The sequence below is a fragment of the Lissotriton vulgaris genome, chromosome 1_1, assembly GCF_964263255.1.
Source record: "Lissotriton vulgaris chromosome 1_1, aLisVul1.2, whole genome shotgun sequence".
NCBI classification, from domain to species: Eukaryota; Metazoa; Chordata; class Amphibia; order Caudata; family Salamandridae; genus Lissotriton; species Lissotriton vulgaris.
In genome coordinates, this window is record NC_141685.1 from 761,802,662 (window position 1) to 761,820,216 (window position 17,555).

The 17,555-nt window shown below is 45.4% G+C and overlaps 1 protein-coding gene across 1 annotated transcript in view; it reads right to left on the bottom strand.

The window, feature by feature from the left end:
* Positions 1 to 14,568, bottom strand: part of NCF2 (neutrophil cytosolic factor 2) — a 127,093-nt gene extending 112,525 nt beyond the window's left edge. Inside the window, exons 1-3 of the mRNA XM_086955744.1 lie at positions 13,660 to 14,568; positions 10,727 to 10,809; positions 4,653 to 4,761 (exon numbers count right to left, since the gene is read on the bottom strand). Of these exons, the coding sequence (XP_086811870.1) occupies positions 4,653 to 4,761; positions 10,727 to 10,809; positions 13,660 to 13,833 (366 nt within the window). The 5' untranslated portion in view covers positions 13,834 to 14,568. The remainder of the gene's footprint in view (positions 1 to 4,652; positions 4,762 to 10,726; positions 10,810 to 13,659) is intronic.
* Positions 14,569 to 17,555: the final 2,987 nt, after the last annotated feature.

Here is a 17,555-nt window from a genome sequence, read left to right on the forward strand (position 1 = left end):
CACAAAATACAAGCTGTGATTCCACAGCCCGCTCCTTTTTACTGAGACCAAAGACACCCCTGACCTGGTATCTACAGTACTAACTCCGGGAATGTAAGATCCACTTGGAGCCTCTCAATGAGCAGAAAGGCGATTTCTGATCCACACAGAACACAATGAATTATTGTGATATATACAACCTATATGTTTAATTATTTAATGACCTTACTGCAACATACTCCCTCTTTGCAAATGATTCTCTCAAACCGACCTTTGATCAAGGATGCATGCGCTCCCATTTCATGCTGATCTGGAATACGGTTATCTCTACTCCTGAAAGCTCATGTGCAAATTTATAATAACGTCAAATTCTCTGTGTTTATCCAATAAAGGGTGCTGTCGCCTCAACTGAATCACTACGTGAAACAAAATTTAGTCATGATAACACAGATTGTTGACACCACAATGAAAACAATCTGTAATCATTATTACGGTTAAATGGTTTACACATGGCACAATGTATGTTGCTTCCCTACATGCTTTGCCCTAGTTGGTATCTCAGAGAGCCTGATGATTGGTTTTTCAACTGAAAAGTGCTCCTATTATCTCAACATGTGCCTGCGTGAAGATACCCTTCGTCTCAAATTGCTTTCATATCATGGGTTTGATTTATCCCTTTTAAACGTTTTTCTTGTTTCTCGGATCTGTGTCTTCTCGATGAAATACTTCCATATTTCCTCAGGGAGTCTGGTTTTGAGACTTTTCACCTTCTTCTGCAGCTATGAATACCCACGGGATGCTTGCACATGCAAATGGATCTGTGAGAGGGCTAGTGTGTGTGTTACCTGGTTACTTGATGGCACTGAGTACCCCAGTCGAGCTGATCAAGCAGTCAACAATATAGTCTTCATCCTGGTGTCCGCGGTGATGGAGGTCTGCAGTGCTCTCTTATTCCACAGTTCACAAATTGCTCCAAGCCACTGGTCATTAGTTTGTGTTTAGGACAGAAGAGGGGAAAGCAGTTCCATAGCACCATGGATAAAAGTCTTCTCTCTGATCTCAAATTGGCAGAGTAGTTGGCTGCTGGTCTTGGAGCATATGCTGATGAGCTCAGACTTGTTTTTCTTAATGTGACCCGTGCAGCACTAGAGGCTGCACACATCTGCGCCAAAATGTGGCTCACCGTCCAAGAAGGTGACTCCCTGATGATGTCATCCATCTATGTGTCCTTTATTGCCCAGTCAAAAGCTTCAAGCTACCTGTCCTCCTGCTGATGCAAAGAAAAACTAGGCCACTTGGCAAGGGAACATGGTCCACATATAAATGCAAATATTTCAAATGTACTCCTAGTGTACTTGGGAATTCCTACTCATCTAAATAACTCTCTAACAAATATATGCCGCAACTAATTTAACAAAGCCGTGCAGATAAAATAGAGCAGATACATCCATTCCACTAGTGTCACTGTCTGACATCAACTCAATCTGACATCAGAGATCTTCCTTTCAAGAGTTTGGACGTATGAAGAGAGCTTGTCTGGTGCTTGTCTATGTGTGATGACAACTGTATAGTTAGGGAAACTTGAACCTGAGACTGTCAGGAGCTCAGTCTTGAGTCTTGTTTGATGTCAAGTTGCCATAATGTCACAAGCCTGATTTCGAGACATACAAATCAAACTGTGTTAAGGTTCTGATTTGATGAACGGAAGCGTCACAAGCACCAAGGGATGAAGGCTCTGACCTCAGCCCTGATCACAACTACAATGACGGCATCAACGAGCATATCACTGGTCTTGTGTCGCTGCAGCGATGAGACTTTCACAGATAGTCCAGGAGCTCTTATTTGTCGCATTAAGCCAGAGTTCACAGGGCTATTGTCATGGAATCATTTAGATAAGCACTATACACTTGTCAAAGCATTGACATGGCTTCCACACGGACTAAAATCAATGGATTAATCAGGCTTACATATGACTACTGTCACTACTTGCATCTGACTTTCACAGGCTTCTGTGAATTAATTGTGTTCACATGACTCCTATTACTGCCCAGATCAGACTTTCAAACTGCACCTTCCACTGCATCCATAGGGCTCTCTTGGAGATATTGACTGCCGCCAGGCTCTTCAGAGCTGTCAATCTTTGCACAGGGTTGTCTATGATTGAGGGACTTATTTTATTACTTTTAACGTGCAATATATACCAAATGGTTTCCTGCTCTAGAGAACACATGACACAGCATGAGAGAAGTAGCCGAAGACTCAATTAGCAGAAAGAAAAGGTCTTAAGAGCGAGAGCCCTTCTGAAGATTGTGTACTGATTAGCCTGTTGTGGGTGTAGTAGTAGTACATGGTTTTAAGGTTTAGAACCAAGAAAGCTGAATGACTAACCGCCCACACACTAGCGTTACTGAGGGTACTTGTAGTAATAGCAAGGCTTCAGAGAGTAGAGATGTCAGGGGTATGAAGGATGCAACAGATGGATTAAACAAGACTCCTCTGGATGGTTAAGCTTTATGGATTAAACAAAGACAGTTACATTTAACTTTTTTTGTCCATTGTCAGCCAATGTACTTTCTGTAAGCCTTGATTGTATTTTTTGACATAAATTAAAAAAACCGAGTCATTATGTACCCTTTGAAGCTTTCACGTGGCAGAAGCTAGCAACCCCAAATATAAAATGTTAAAGTAATCAAATCTGGACATCATGCGTGAAGTAACAAGAGACAAGTGTAAAACTCCACGAAGAAAAAGGGAGACTATTTCAGCATAAGCAGTGTACAGAAACTCTGTGTTGCAAACCACGTATTTGAGAACGGATAGAAAGCGTGGGTCCAAAAAGATATCTAAATATTTTACATTAGGGTCTAAAGGAGGTAACTGTTCCCAGACTACCAATTCAAAATGACCAGTCCCTGCATTCTTTATTTCTGCTAATTATAAAGATTTCGTTTTTATTCGTGTTTAATTTGAGTAACATTAAAGGCCACCTTTGGCTGTACTACCTCCAGGCAGTTGAGAAATGTGACATAGATAGAGGGGGTCTCATGATCTAGGCATATAACGAACTATGTGTCATATTTATAAGAAATAGCAGCACAACCAAAAGATTGAATAAGGTAGGGTGGAGGGAAAGGATTCAGTTTGGAAAGCATAGGTGACAATGATGACCCCATGGAAATCCGGAAGAAGACTCCATATTAGCGGATATGAAATCAGCAAGTTTAACAATAGAGTATGGTGCATGCTATTCCTACCTCCTTCAAACAATTGGCTATTATGGTATGGTCAACCACAGCAAAGAGGTCCAGGACACCACTCCCTCTAAGTCACCCTCATCTTCAATGTGACAGATCCCTTCCATAGCAAACAATATGGCCCTCTCTAGGCTTTTTCCTGGATGAAAACCAAATTGACTCTCACTTTGAATATTGTGATCTTCTAGAAAAGCAAATAATTGCTCTACCACAACTGCCTCCAAAAGTTAATCACTGCACACAATCTATCACTGCACTGATCAGCTATCAGAAGGATGCCTATCACTGCATTGAATAGGCTTTCTCTTGGGTGACAAGGCTCTACCTACCCTTTCACAGGGAGCCTAGCATTCACTGATCAGGCAATCACAGAGACGGCTGTCACTGTACTGATCACGCTTTCTCTGGAGAGTCTGCTGTTGCACTGTCTAGGCATTCACAGGCGTGTCTGTGGATCAGCCAACAACACGGATGTTTATCACTGCATTGACCATGCTTCCATAGAAATGTCTATTACTGCACATGGATGTTCATCACTGCAATGATCGGGCTATCATGAGATATCTATCAATGCATGGATGATGCCATCAAAGATATCTATCACTGCAGAGTGTTGTCTATGCACTCATTGGGTTATCACAGAATGCCCACCACTGCATTGATCAGGCTACCACAGGAATGTTTGTTGCAGTGTTGATCAAGATATCACTGATTGAGATAAAGGGCAAAGAATAGTTCTGACACTCGGAAGTAGGAACAACCCCAATCGGCCTCAAACACAAGTGTCTCGTTATTTGGAGATCTCTGTGCAAAGCCGAAATTGCCCAGCGATCGTTATTACAAGTAATCAGTGCCCCCGGAATTTTCTCCCATACAATTGGGCAGGTAAATCTGAGAAATTTAACAAGTGAAAAAGGTCTGGCAAACATAGGAGTATGTGGATTTTGATGCAGAAAACACCAACATCCACATGTTATTCCCCACTGTTAAAAGACATCTTGCAATAGGTGATAGAGTATAGGGTTTTATATGGAGCAATAAGTAGAACGCCACTATCTGGGACACTGGTAATGGGTGCCAAACAGTAGGGTGAACCAAATGTTGATTTTCTGAAATACACTATATACCATAAACCACCACTGGAGAAACTTGAAATTAGAGAACTTGTGGATGAGAAACAAAGATGTTCCAACTCCTGTCAGAAATATTGGATATAAAAGATGTTAGAGAGGTACAAGGAAGAAAAATACAAGAAAGGTTCAAAATCTAATTCTCAAATGTCTAAAATCTGTAAGACTTATTGTTAATCTCTTTACAGAGAAACATGAAGAAAATGCTTCTAAAAGTTCTATTTTTTTCATTTGAAGAAATCATCAGGCAGCGTAAATGGCTGCATGTATACATGAACAAGCTCTTTACCTCACACCCATATAGTTTGTACGGCAATCCCAGGATTTTGTAGTCGATGAGCAGGTTTCCCCTCAGCTGCGTGAATGCTACTGTGAAATCTTGCATGGCCTGCTCATAGCTGCAGAGAGAAAGTGGGGAGAGAGATACTTTATGCTGTAACAATTAAGTAGTATCACATTAATTATGAAATTAGGGAATTCTGAGAATGCAGAAAAATCCACATATTTACATTCTTGATGGAGTTACCACATAGTTGATCATTTTCAGCATAGCTAGTGCATTTATTAACAAATGGACACTTTTTTGAGCCTCTTTTAAAATCTCCGCTCCTCACCTAACCCAAAGGTGTAAGTCTGGTATATCTCGGAAGGAATATCGAGTGGTCACAATATGGTACCCAGAACATCAAAGACAAAGAGAGAGAGACACAGACAGACTTAACAGACAAATAGATAGATAGATAGATAGATAGATAGATAGATAGATAGATAGATAGATAGATAGATAGATAGATAGATAGGTCGATCCAATCAATTCCAGTAAAATCATTGCATGTTTTGGTGTCCTGGTACTTTTAAAAAAGGCCCCTGATGAGGGGTGTTACCCCAAAACGGGTCCCAGGATGCTTGTTTCCTTGTGTTTGCTTTGTTCGCCGTATGTTGGCAGGGTTTGGCCAGACGTGGGGCCCTTGCTCACTTTGCCACTGGATTCAATTTAGCCTGGCTGATGAGTGTTGTTACCCCGAAACCGGTCCAAAGATGCTTGTTTCCAGTTCAGGGAAGACCAGGTTTGGCAATTAGGGCTGGACTGTTCCCATGAGGCACAGGGTCTAGACTGATTTGCATATAGATGGGTCTGAACTGAGGTGGTGAAGAGAGCTAAAGTACGATGATGGCTTCAACCCAGATCTGTGACTGGGGTTGAGTGTCTGAAAAGTTTCAGCACTCTCTCCATCATCTCCTTGTGTTTGCTAGGTATAGCACTGTGCCACTGTTGAAAGTACCTTCTTTTGATTTGAGCTGACCTGTAGTCGGAATAAGCTATTGGGCCTCACTTCTGCTAGTTTAATTATATAATCAAACAAGTCCACCTTCATGCGTCAATATAACACATTCTCAGTATTGAAAGTCTAAACCACAAGTCGTACCAAAATTCATTTTTGTGCATTAAATACACGCCAAACCCGCTTATTTTTGAAAATACATTTTGGAACAGGGATTGAAAAACAATTAGGTTGCTCTCCTGATGTCATCAGTGGGACACAACACCTTATTGCACCATCCTCTGACAATTTCATGCTTTGACAAGGTATATTTCCCCTTCTTGAGATAGTCTTGCTCAATACTTTAATGGGAAGAACATGAAAAGGAGGAGGAGACCAGCAACTGAAGTTGTGAAGAAAGAGCTAATTCCATGGGTTATAACAAGTCAGGAACTTCAGTATTACACCAGAGAGACCTAAAACGTGCAATCTTTGCTTTCAACAGGAAGAATATTTCTATTTGTGAGTCAAGGAATATGTAATATGAGCCGTGGGAGTCCAGAAAATTGGGCATAATGAAAAATAATATAAAGAGGTATGGGAGAGCTGGAAACGCAATGCAGTGATAGTCACAAACACCGCAATTACATTTCTCTGAGCTAAACACGTTACATACGTACCTCAAGTGTGTGCATATGTTGATCTGTTGAAGCTCAAGGGGAACAGGTACCTGTAGTGTGCCATGTAGCACCTATCATACATGTGATCATGCATTCGTACTTCCTGGTGCCGGGATGGTTCACTAGGAGCCAGCTCTGAATTTGCTAAATGCATAAGAATAGCATTCAAAGCTGGCCTCGGTGCATGAATACACCTGCAGTAGAGGCAATCTTAGAATGGGTGAAACAAACATTTTAAGATTGATGCGTGCCAATACAGCAGAGGGCAGTGCTCAAAGCACGGGGTGGCTCAAAGGAGTGGGTATGGTTTCAGGTCGCAGCCTACCAGAGAGCACAACTGTCTGGTTTGCTAAAGACATCTTGGGGACATTCAGAAAGCTGACCTAGGAATACATTCTGCCTGTTGCTTGCCATTGGCTTTGTAACTCACATGTTATTGCTTTCTATTTGCTGGCTTTATTTGTTTTTAGGCTGCCCAGCTAGAGTTTGTGCCTTCCCTTGCCCAAACCGTATTTACAGTATCCTTCCAAACGCTCCCATTCTGTTCTAATCTCGTCACATTTGCTTTGCGTTCAAAGACTGAAGTCAAATGTCAGGCACTGACTTCTGAGGGCGTTTGTTTACTTTTCTTTCTCTAACTACAAAGTGAGAGGATTTATGTGACAATCTTGCTGGATACTGGGGGTAGAAAATAGTTTTTTCTACCACACGACAACATTTAAATGAACAGTGCAAGTATTTTAGAATATATCAGAAATAGGAACACTAATTAAAGCACATTTTTTGGTATTTCCGAAGTGTGTTGGAAACAAATACTTTAATATGATCAAAACAAATCATTACATTAGGTAATGCAATTTCCACACATTTTTGTCTGTGCACTGTATAGTTGTATTGGTAAAACTGTGTGTTTGTGCAAATGTAATGGTCATGTCAATTGAAAATGTGTTGTCTGTAATGGTAGTGTGCTATCACACCATGAATACTCCACTCTATGTGTCTCCACTCCATTCTGCACCACTTCACACCACTGCACTCTACTCTGCACCACTCTACTTTACACCATTCCATGCCACTGCACTATGCACCACTCCACTCTACACCACTGCAGTCTATGCCAGTTTACGCTATGCCTCTCTACCCTGTACCAACCTGCTCTATGACAGTGCACTCTTTGCCACTCTACTCTAAACCATTGCACTCTTTGCCATTGCACTATACACGACTCCACTCTACGCCACTGTACTCTACACCACTCTATGCCACTGAACTCTATGCCACAGCACCCTCTGCCACTGCACTCTATGCCAATACACTCTATGCCAATGCACATTACACTGTAATACTCAATTCTATGCCCCTGCATTCTATGCCAATATAGTGCACGCTACTCCTAATCTACTGCCACTGCAAAGGCACCTACCACTGCACTCTACACCACTTTACTCTATGCCATTTAGACTCTATCCCACTCTAAGCAACAGCACTCTATCCTGAACCACTCCACTCTGCGCAACTTCACTCTACTCTGAAACAATCTACTCTGTGCTACTGCACTCTGCATCACTGCACTCTGCGCCACTCCACGCCACTCCACTTTATGCCACTTTGTGCCACTCCACTCTATGCCACTGCACTCTATACCATTCTACTCTTAAAAACTGCTCTCTGCGCCGATGCACACTACATGAGTTCACTCTGTCACTGCACTCTACTCTGCATCACTATACTCTATGCCATTCTACACTACTACACTCTGGCACTCTACTCTGCAACACTGCACTCTCTGCCACTGAACTCTATGCCACTCTACTCTGCACTACTCCACTCTACCCTATGCAACTGCACTCTATGACACTATACTCTACTCTGCACCCCTCTATGCTATTCTACTCTGCAACAGTCTATGCCACTGCACTCTATGCTACTTGACACTACTCTGCGCCACTGCCCTCTGCATCACTCACCTCTATGCTACTCTGCGCCAGCCCAGTTTACCATGCACCACTTTAATCTACTATGCACCACTCTAATCTACAGCATTGCATTCTACGTTACTACATTGTACTCCACTGAATTCAATGCTACTGTACTCAATGTCACTGCACTCTAAACGACTATAGGGGGTCCATTAGGATGGCGGACGGATTGCCACCGCCATGCAGGCGGTGGCAATGCGTCCGCCATCCTTGCCCGTCCCCTACCTTTCTTCCCCCCGCCATATTACAATGGGGGGGGACCGTGGCGGAGGGGAAGACCGTCCGCCGCTTTCCCATGGCGGAAAAGGCCTGATATGGTGGCGGTGTCTATCAGACACCGCCAGCCGTATTAGGATGGACTGGGAGGAATGCCTTTCTGTGGCGGCAATGCCGCCAAAAAAAGGCATACGGTTCCTGCTTTGGGGGCCCGTTGCGGGCCCCCAGGGTGAAGGGGGGCGTGAAGGGTGCACATGGGGGGTACCTATGGTATCCCCCTGCGTTTCACAGCACAACATGGCAGGCACCCCGCGGTGCCTGTCATGTTGTGCTGTGAAACGCACAACAAGCATTTTTCACATTGCGGCGGCCGGTGCTTTAAGCACCGTCCGCCGCAATGTTAAAAATGCAGGCTGCACCTGCCACTGTGGCGGGTGCATCCTAATTGGGGACACGGTTCCTCCGCCCTTGTGGCGGACGGTACCGGCTCCCGACAGGATGGCGGACGGACTTTGTCCGTCCGCCATCCTAATGGACCCCTAGATTCTGCAACACTCTTCGCCAATGCACTATACACCAGTCCACTCTACTCTATGCCATTTGATGCGACACAATACTATGCCACTCCAATAGACGCCACTCTCTGCCCCTCCACTCTACAACACTCTAATCCCCTCTTCGCCATTCCACTCTACGACACTCCACGCCACTCTCCTCTAAGCCACTAACTTTCAGCCGTGTTGAGCAGCAGCCACGCTGGTGTACAACATGGCTAAAATACATTGGCAAAGCGGATAGCTCTTGCATAGGCGAGACCTATTGGGTTTGCCAATATTTGCCAATAATGGGTTGTATGATGGAACAACGCAGGGAAATACTTTGCATTTCTTTACAACGTATTTTTTACCTCGCACTTTTTTAGAACACATGCTTTTACAACGCATGCCATTACCATGCAATGTGTATATATATATATATATTTATATATATTTTTTTGTCCACCAATTTACTCCCGTTACAGAAGGCACAGCTTCTCACAGCTGGTGCGAGTTGCAGGGGCGGGCTTTCCCTGTAAACAAACGATCACCAACGCAAATAGACTCGCACTCCACCAGGATTGTATATATAGCAGGTTTATTTCAACAGCATGTCATTACAACATGCTGTCTCTAACCAACGCGTTTCAATCTTTCGATCTTGATCACGGTTACAAACATTTGTCCCTCCTCAGTTTCATCATTATATACCAGGAAGTCATAATCACATTATCATGATGCATTATGGTACTGGTAGTTACTTGGACATTTATATCGTCTTTACTTTTTTATCAATTCATTTTCACAGTGTTGAAAAATTGCATTCATTTACTGATGAAACTGAGGAGGGACAAATGTTTGTAACCGTGATCAAGATCGAAAGATTGAAACGCGTTGGTTAGGGACAGCATGTTGTAATGACATGCTGTTGAAATAAACCTGCTATATATACAATCCTGGTGGAGTGCGAGCCTATTTGCGTTTGTGATATATTTATATATATATATATATATATATAACATTGTATTTGTAGGGGAGACTCACCAACTTATCTTAAATGCATGGTAAAGGCATGCGTTGGAAAGGCATGTATGTGGTAAAAACATGTGCGGTAACAAATGCGTTGTAAAGGCACAATGTGGTATAAACGTCCTTATAAAGGCTGTTTCACCAAATAATGAGAGGGGAATGAGGAAGAGGAGGAAGTAGCAAAGGGAGAGAGTAAAGTGGACACTCTGTTATTATGTTATTGTATAAGGCACCAAAAGAACTCGATTAACAAAATGAGCGGATATTCTGAACACAGTTTAGCTGCTTTGACAGTACAAAAATAATTTGCATACAAATATAGTAAAAGACAAGGTTTGTGAAAGAAAAAGCCAGGAGGAAATGTATTCCATGAAGCGGGAACTGAGAAATAAAAGATTCTCTATGCATCTCAGGTCTGGAGAAAGTGTGGTGCACACCTGTAGGCTTGCTCTCCACAAAGCCTGACTTTTTAGAGTCCTGGGTCATAGCCTCGTTCTGGTCACATGCCCAACCTCTGAAGATGCAGGGTGATGACTATTGGGACTGAAGTGTGCCAATGGAACCCTCGAAGACTGAGGCCATATATTATAAGGACTTTAGTAAAGCTATCACGGCTAGCTTGAATGTGTCATGAAAGAAAACGGATTAAGTTTGTACGTACTCTCCCAGTTTGAAGAACACTGTTCCCCTCGTGAAATATGCCACGGCCAAGTGTTTGTCCCGTGCAATGCTCCTGGAGTAGGCCTGTGGGAGACACAAAGGCACATGTTACTGACAGGCAATCTTTTAGCATCAGACAACTCACTTCATAAACACTGGAATTAAATGTCCAGCATGACATAGAGCTTCAAGTCACTCGCTCCAGATTGTCCACATACATTCCTCAGAAAGCTAGATTTCTAGGGACAGACTTCCTGGTCCCAAGTACCACAGATCTCCAGCTCACTAGGATCAGGCTTGTCCAGACCCAGGGGCCACAGAGCACCAGACACTCCCTGTCCTTTGTCACAGTGCTCCAGGTCACTGGGGTAGACTCTTCTGCTCGTGTGTGTCTCAGACCTCAGTGTAAACAGTGACAGATTGTTCCAATCTAGTGCACCCCAAAACCCCATGATAGACTGGCCTAAGCCCGGGTGGCAGTGCCCTCGGAGATGTTTTAAGGCATGGGCACAGTGGGCTCTGTCCGGGCCCCAGCCTATCAGGGGGCCCCCTGGTAGAGCCAGCTCAGTTCTGCACATAATCTTGCCCTGATGGCCTTGAATAATTCTTAAAGAGAAATGTTTTAAGTACAGTTTTCCTTTAATTTATTTTTAATGTAGGTGATGTGTGAGTCTACTACAGATAGTTTGCAGAGAAATGTGTGAATGTTTTATGCAACATCCATAACAAAGCTTCTTTTAGTCATAAAATTACCTCGCATATGAGAAATGGGAGGGCATGACCGAGATTATTCACAGTAATATTAGTGAGATACAGCTGTGTTACAATATTAAAAACCACACATACCTATCCCTGAATATTAGATGTAAACACATTTCGAATTTAAACCAGTGTGCTTATGCACTATCAGTGGCCTGGCCAAAGACGGTATGAAAGAGCTGAAACTGGATTATAAATTCAAAACTGTTCTGAACAGTGACCCCCTAATACATTTGGCCCAGGGCCCCCAAAATCCTTAAGATGTCCCTGAGTGACCTACCTAGGTCATTAGGTAGAGGTTGGTACAGTCCTGAGCCGACAGTGTAGGAGGTCAAAAGTACATACAACACACTGCTTTGTCTGCAGACCTCTGCCCAGTGGTCTTGTCCACCAGCAGGTGACACCCATTAGGGCACTGGATTCAATATGTCTGAGCAGCATGACTGTTAGACTGCAGGCACCATTCAATTGAGAGGTACTGGATGGAGTCATATGCCAAACTTCATATATCATATATCAAAATATTATATTTAGATACCACCATAAATGAGGGAAGGTTTGCTCTAACGTTCCTGCAGTTATACGCACACATTTGAGGTACGTATGTAATGTGTCTGGCTTGGAGACACCTCTTTGTGGTATCCCTAACTATGTTGATCTGTCAAAGGGGCCACTAGGCCCTTACTACACACGCTGTCACACATACAAATATCCTGAAGCCAGCATGCATCTGCAGCAGCCATCTTTGAGAAAATGCTATTAAAACATAAGAAATTGCATTTTTGCATGCGGGTCCATGCACTTACATGAGAGGTCATCTTGGAATGGTTAAAAAAATGTAAGATTGGTTCCTGCCTATAAAGTGGCAGGCAGCACTAAGAGGATTATGATTCTTGGATAAGTGGGTGCAGGGGGTGATTGTTAATAAAAAAAGATGGGAGTGGGGAATGGGGGGCAGCAGGGAGAGGTAGAGAGGGGGAGAAAATAGTTATTTATATGTACTGCATTGAAAGGTCTAATGTCTGCAATGGAAGGATACATTTCAATACAAAGAAAACACGTTGCACCAAAATGCTCCTTATGCGGGACAAACACAAGAATAGGGAGGAAAACCATTAAATCAGGAGCATAGAAGTGAGATAGACAATAAATTATGAACTGGCTCACCTACGTATTGTTTTTTCCCCCAAAACATCTTCGAAACAGACTGCTAGAGCTGTCTGTAGGTTAGACCTGAAAAGGCAAGCCTCCAGTCGTAACTGGCTGGGTGGAAATGTTGTAGAAGGTTCTAGTTTCTCTCTCTTCCACTTCTGTCCTGCAAGGGCCTTCCTCGCTATTATTTTAAGGATTCTCATGCTTTATCCAAGGTATGCAAGAGTCAGAAAGAAATATATACAAACTGAACAGAGCTAGTTTGCTTCTCCACGGTGTCTGATGACAGGAAGCCCCTTAGACTTCTTCAACCCTTAGCATGGAGACACTCCTGTCACTGGTATATGGCCTCGATATAAGACACACTCTGGGTACCCACTACAATAGCAGCGCACCAGTCTGCTCTTCCTCCATTACCACTCGACCACTGACGGTCCAGCCTTTCGCAGGGGTCTAACAACCCTCTCGAGCTCTCTCCTCTGCCTGCTGCTGGTAGCACTGAAAGCCAGTCTGCAAATGAGCAACATGGCAAATACAAACTGTATTACTGTAGGGAGTATGTGTTGCTTGCAGCATTCTAGCTCTTGTTCTCATTTACTCTCACTGTCTGTCTTACTTTGTTTCTCTTCTTGCGCCTTCTGACACTTTCTCTCTCAATATATGTATATTTATCTTGCAAACTCTGCCTTTCACTTGCCCTCTACTTTCTCATCTGCCCGCTTTTGTTTTTCTCTAGCTCTCTCTCGCCTGTTCTTTTTCGCTGTCTCTTTCGCTTGCCCTCTCTGGCTATGTTTCTTTTTCTCTGCTTTGTCTATCCCATTCCCTTGCCCTCTCCTGCTTTTTCCCCTTCTCGCTCTCTTTTTCTGTCTCTCAAATCTACTTTTTGTCTTTTGCTTTCCCCATGTCCCTCTCTCTTTTGCACTCTCTAACCCCTTCGCCTCCCTCTCTCTGTTGCCCGTCTCTCATCCTGGGACCTCCCTGCAGAGTGCGATGGGACAGCAGCCAGAGGCGGCACTCACTCACCTCTTCAGCCAAGTTAAGGTCCTCGAGGATCAGGTGGATGCATCCAATATTGAAGCATATTTTCGAGTGAGGGTCCTGCACAGATTCAAAGGCCTCCAGCGCCTTAGCCCAGTCCTTCCTGTCTGCGGCAGACACCCCCTCGGCCCAGAGCCGAATGGTCTCAGCCAACGACATGGTTAACCGAAGGCCTGGGTGGCTCCTGTGTGTCTCGCCCTCGGAGAATGGTCCACGGGCGTCCAAAGGTCTCCCTTTCGGAAGTTGGTGACCGTGGATACTGTGGCTCTGGGTCACTTATGATCTCCTTCTCAGAAGTCTGTGAGACGGGATACTCTGGGTCTCCCTCTTGAAGGCAGCTCTTGGTTGATGCTGTGGACCCCCTCCCTGACGCAGGCGTTAATGAATAGTCAGCGTCTCCCTCCCGGAGACAGGCCGTGTCGAACGTTCAGGGTCTCCCTCTGAGGCAGGTCTTGGTGAACATTCAGGGTCTCGCTCTGAGGTGCAGGGTTTGGTCCCGGTGTGCTCTCGGGTCTCCCTCTCCTCAGCAGGCGGTGGCGGGTGTCAGTGTCTCCCACTCTCCCCTCAGAGGCGGTTCTCGCGGGTTGCTCGGGTCTCCCTATCCGAGGCGGGCCTTGGTCGGTGCTCCAGTGGGTCCGTCGAGGACGGGTCTTGTTGGGGTCTCCGGTGTCGCGTGGGAGACACCTCTTGGTTGCTGTGGTCTCCGGCCGTGACAGACACTCTGCTCCCGAGCTCACCGCGAGGTGTGAGTCTTAGGGAGGTGGCGACACACAGCCCTCAGAAGCGCAGGGGCTGGCTCTCTCCCCTCTCAGCAGAGGGGGTTTTAAGAATCACTGCCTCGGCCGTGCCTGACTGAGCCAGCCTGCAGCGGAAGTGAAGCTGAAGCAGCCGACTGAGACACTTCCCCAAACCGCCGCACTTGTGTAATTCTCTCGCCCTCGCTGGTTTACCCGCCGTCCTTCTGCTTCCTCTTGACTCCGCATTTTACCCAAACCCAGAGGTCAGTCACGACCTCGCGCTTGTCCCCGGAGCTCGTTCGAGCGCGTGAGTCGTGACTGAGTGACTTGGACCAAGGCGCACCGGACCTCAGGCCTCCAGCGCGCTCTCCAATGACGCCAACCAATTAAAGGGTAGGGTAGTCAGTGATAGAAGACACTACCCTTGCTTGCCCTTTCTAGGGTTGCCACCTGGCTAGTGGTTGTTGCCGATATGACCAGTATTTTAATGTCCTAGTGGGTACAAATATTAGGAAAATCGACTAAACCTGGTATTCTCCCCCTTACTTACACAGTAATTGAGTAAGAAGAAAACACTTTAAAATGTGTTTTAGTACTGCCTAATGTCCCCTAACTGATAAAGTAAACAAAGATAGAAAGGCCATGTTAAACATGTAAACAGAATATTTTACTTACAGTTCTTTTCAAGTACAATGGCTGGATCTATGCAGAAACTTGAAACGCGAACCAATAACTGTTCTTTTTCTTTGGGAAAGGTGACAACCCTACTTAGTACCCATGCATTGGTCTTGTTACCCTTGGTCTGAAGTTCATGAGGGCAGCCCCTTTTTAGAAAGCAATCAGGGCCAGTGGCATAATGAAACTTGAGGAGTCCCCCCTCAAAGTACATGTAGTGCCCCGGCCCACCACATACCACTTTGGTCCCCACTGCCGGACGGAGAACGCAAACCGGAGGAGGCATTTGAGTCGGGACAGCCCCAGGAGCATGGGGATGTGCTTATGGGAAACACTGCAGCTGCTTTTGTAACAGGGGATCAATATTGCAGCCCTTCTGCAAAACTGGCCTTCAGTAGCAAAAATGTCCCACACCGCTCCAAAATGCGGCCCTCACCCTTCCGGCCCACCGGAAAAATGCCAAGTACCTGATACGGCCAGACCGGCCCTCTTCGTTCCAGGCCCAGTCAGTGTACTGTGCTGGTGGGGCCTTCTGTGGTTTGTGCCCCCTCCCTCACCGCGGGGGCTGTGCTGGTTAATGTTACGCCACTGACCAGGGCTCTGAATGCTATGTTCATTTTAACAACATCTCACCAGTGAGTACAAGCCTGTTGGGATGGGCAAAGGAGACAACTATGTGATGTCTTGAGAGGTCAAAGGGTTTGTCAATCAATCAGGGATTTATAGAGCGCAGCAAATCATCCGTTAGTGTCTCAAGGCGCTGAAGTAGCTGACTAATACTAGGTGGTTATTCATTCGAACAGCCAGGACTTGAGTCCCTTTCTGAATTCCCAGAGCGAAGAAGCGGTCCTGAGGTGCAGGGGAAGGTCGTTCCAAGCTATGGCTGCCAGGTGAGAGAATGAACTTCCTCCCCTGTAGCTCTGGCAGATCAGGGGCATGTCTGCGAAGAAGAGGAAAGCAGATCTTAGGTGTCTGGTCGGATGGTGGAAGGTCGTGAGATTGTTGATGAATGGTGGTCCTTCCTTGTGCTGGGCTTTGTATTCATGGGTCAACATCTTGAACTGGCATTTCTTCTAGATCGGGAGCCAGTTGAGCTTCTTGAGGTGCCGTGTGATGCGGGTCTCTCTGGAGGGGTTGAGGATGAGTCTTGCCGCTGAGTTTTGTATTGTCTGTAGTCTCTTCAGGAGGTGTGCGTTGATTCCTTCGTAGAGTGTGTTCCTGTAGTCCAGCCTGCTGGTGACAAGAGCCTGCGTGACAGTCCTTCGGGTGTTGACTGGGAGCCACCTGAAGATCTTGAGTCGCATGCATAGGGTGTAAAAGCAAGCGGATGAGACAGTGTTTACCTGTTTTATTCATAGCTAGGGTGCTGTCCAGGAAGAAGCCTAGGGTTGTGGAAGTGGTCCGTGGGCCACCATTCGTTTTTAGGTTTCGGCTACCGTCCCACTGCATAAGCAGTGGGTAGGCGGAGCCGAAATCTTTTGTTAGTAGTACGGAGCCTGAACACGCCCCTCTTCTCCATTGGCTGGCCTCGTAAATGCTGGCCAGCCATTGGAGGAGAGGAGCGTCACTGAGTTCAGGGCCCGCCTTGACGCGATTCGGGGGCGTTTCCGTGTCTTTTTTTAAGTCACGCCCTCTACTCTTCCCATTGGCTGGAATTTTACCTTCCAGCCAATGGGAAGGGGAGAGCACGCCCCCGAATCACTACAGGACGCTGTGCTTTCTGAGCAACGTCTACCCGAGGCCATGCCATGAGGTAAGCCTCTGCCCCCCTGTTTGTGCCTTTCTTTCTTGTTTTTTACTTTTTTATCCCGTTGTGGCTTTGTTCAACATTTAACATCATTACCTCTTAGCACCACGTTAAGATGGCGCCCTAGAAACATATTATTTAGCCAGTGTCACCGTAACAATGTTACGTGGTTTTGAATCAGCGCTGAATTTCCGCGATTTAAACCTACACGGTTGTTTGCTGTGTCGATACATTTCTCCAAACCCGGTTGAGCAGACACGTTGTTCCTTCATCTGTTTCCTGGTGAGTGTTTAGAGTTCCCCCGCTGCCCTTTTGCTTTGAGAATACCTGTATTTTAGCAGTAGCGGCATTTCGCTTATTAATTGCGTGTTTCTTTGCCTACTCAGTACTTTCACTTTTGCCCGTCCCCCGTCTGGTATTTCACTTCAATTCTGCCTAACAGGACACCAGTTCTTTCGTGCTGCTGGTGAGTGACTACTCCAGAGCTTTCCAAACTCTATGTCGCGACACGTTACTGTGTCGGCTGCCATGTGTGGGTGTGTCGCGCAATGAGGACGAGATGCGGCCTAATTATCATGCCATTCTTCAGCTGACTCATTGCAGCAGCGGTGAATATTATACTGCGGCGTCAACCCAATACTAATTCGCTTCTGAAATCACCTGCCATTGATGTCTACACACATTGTTATTGAAACGGGGCGCAGAGGGGAGAGAGAGAGGCA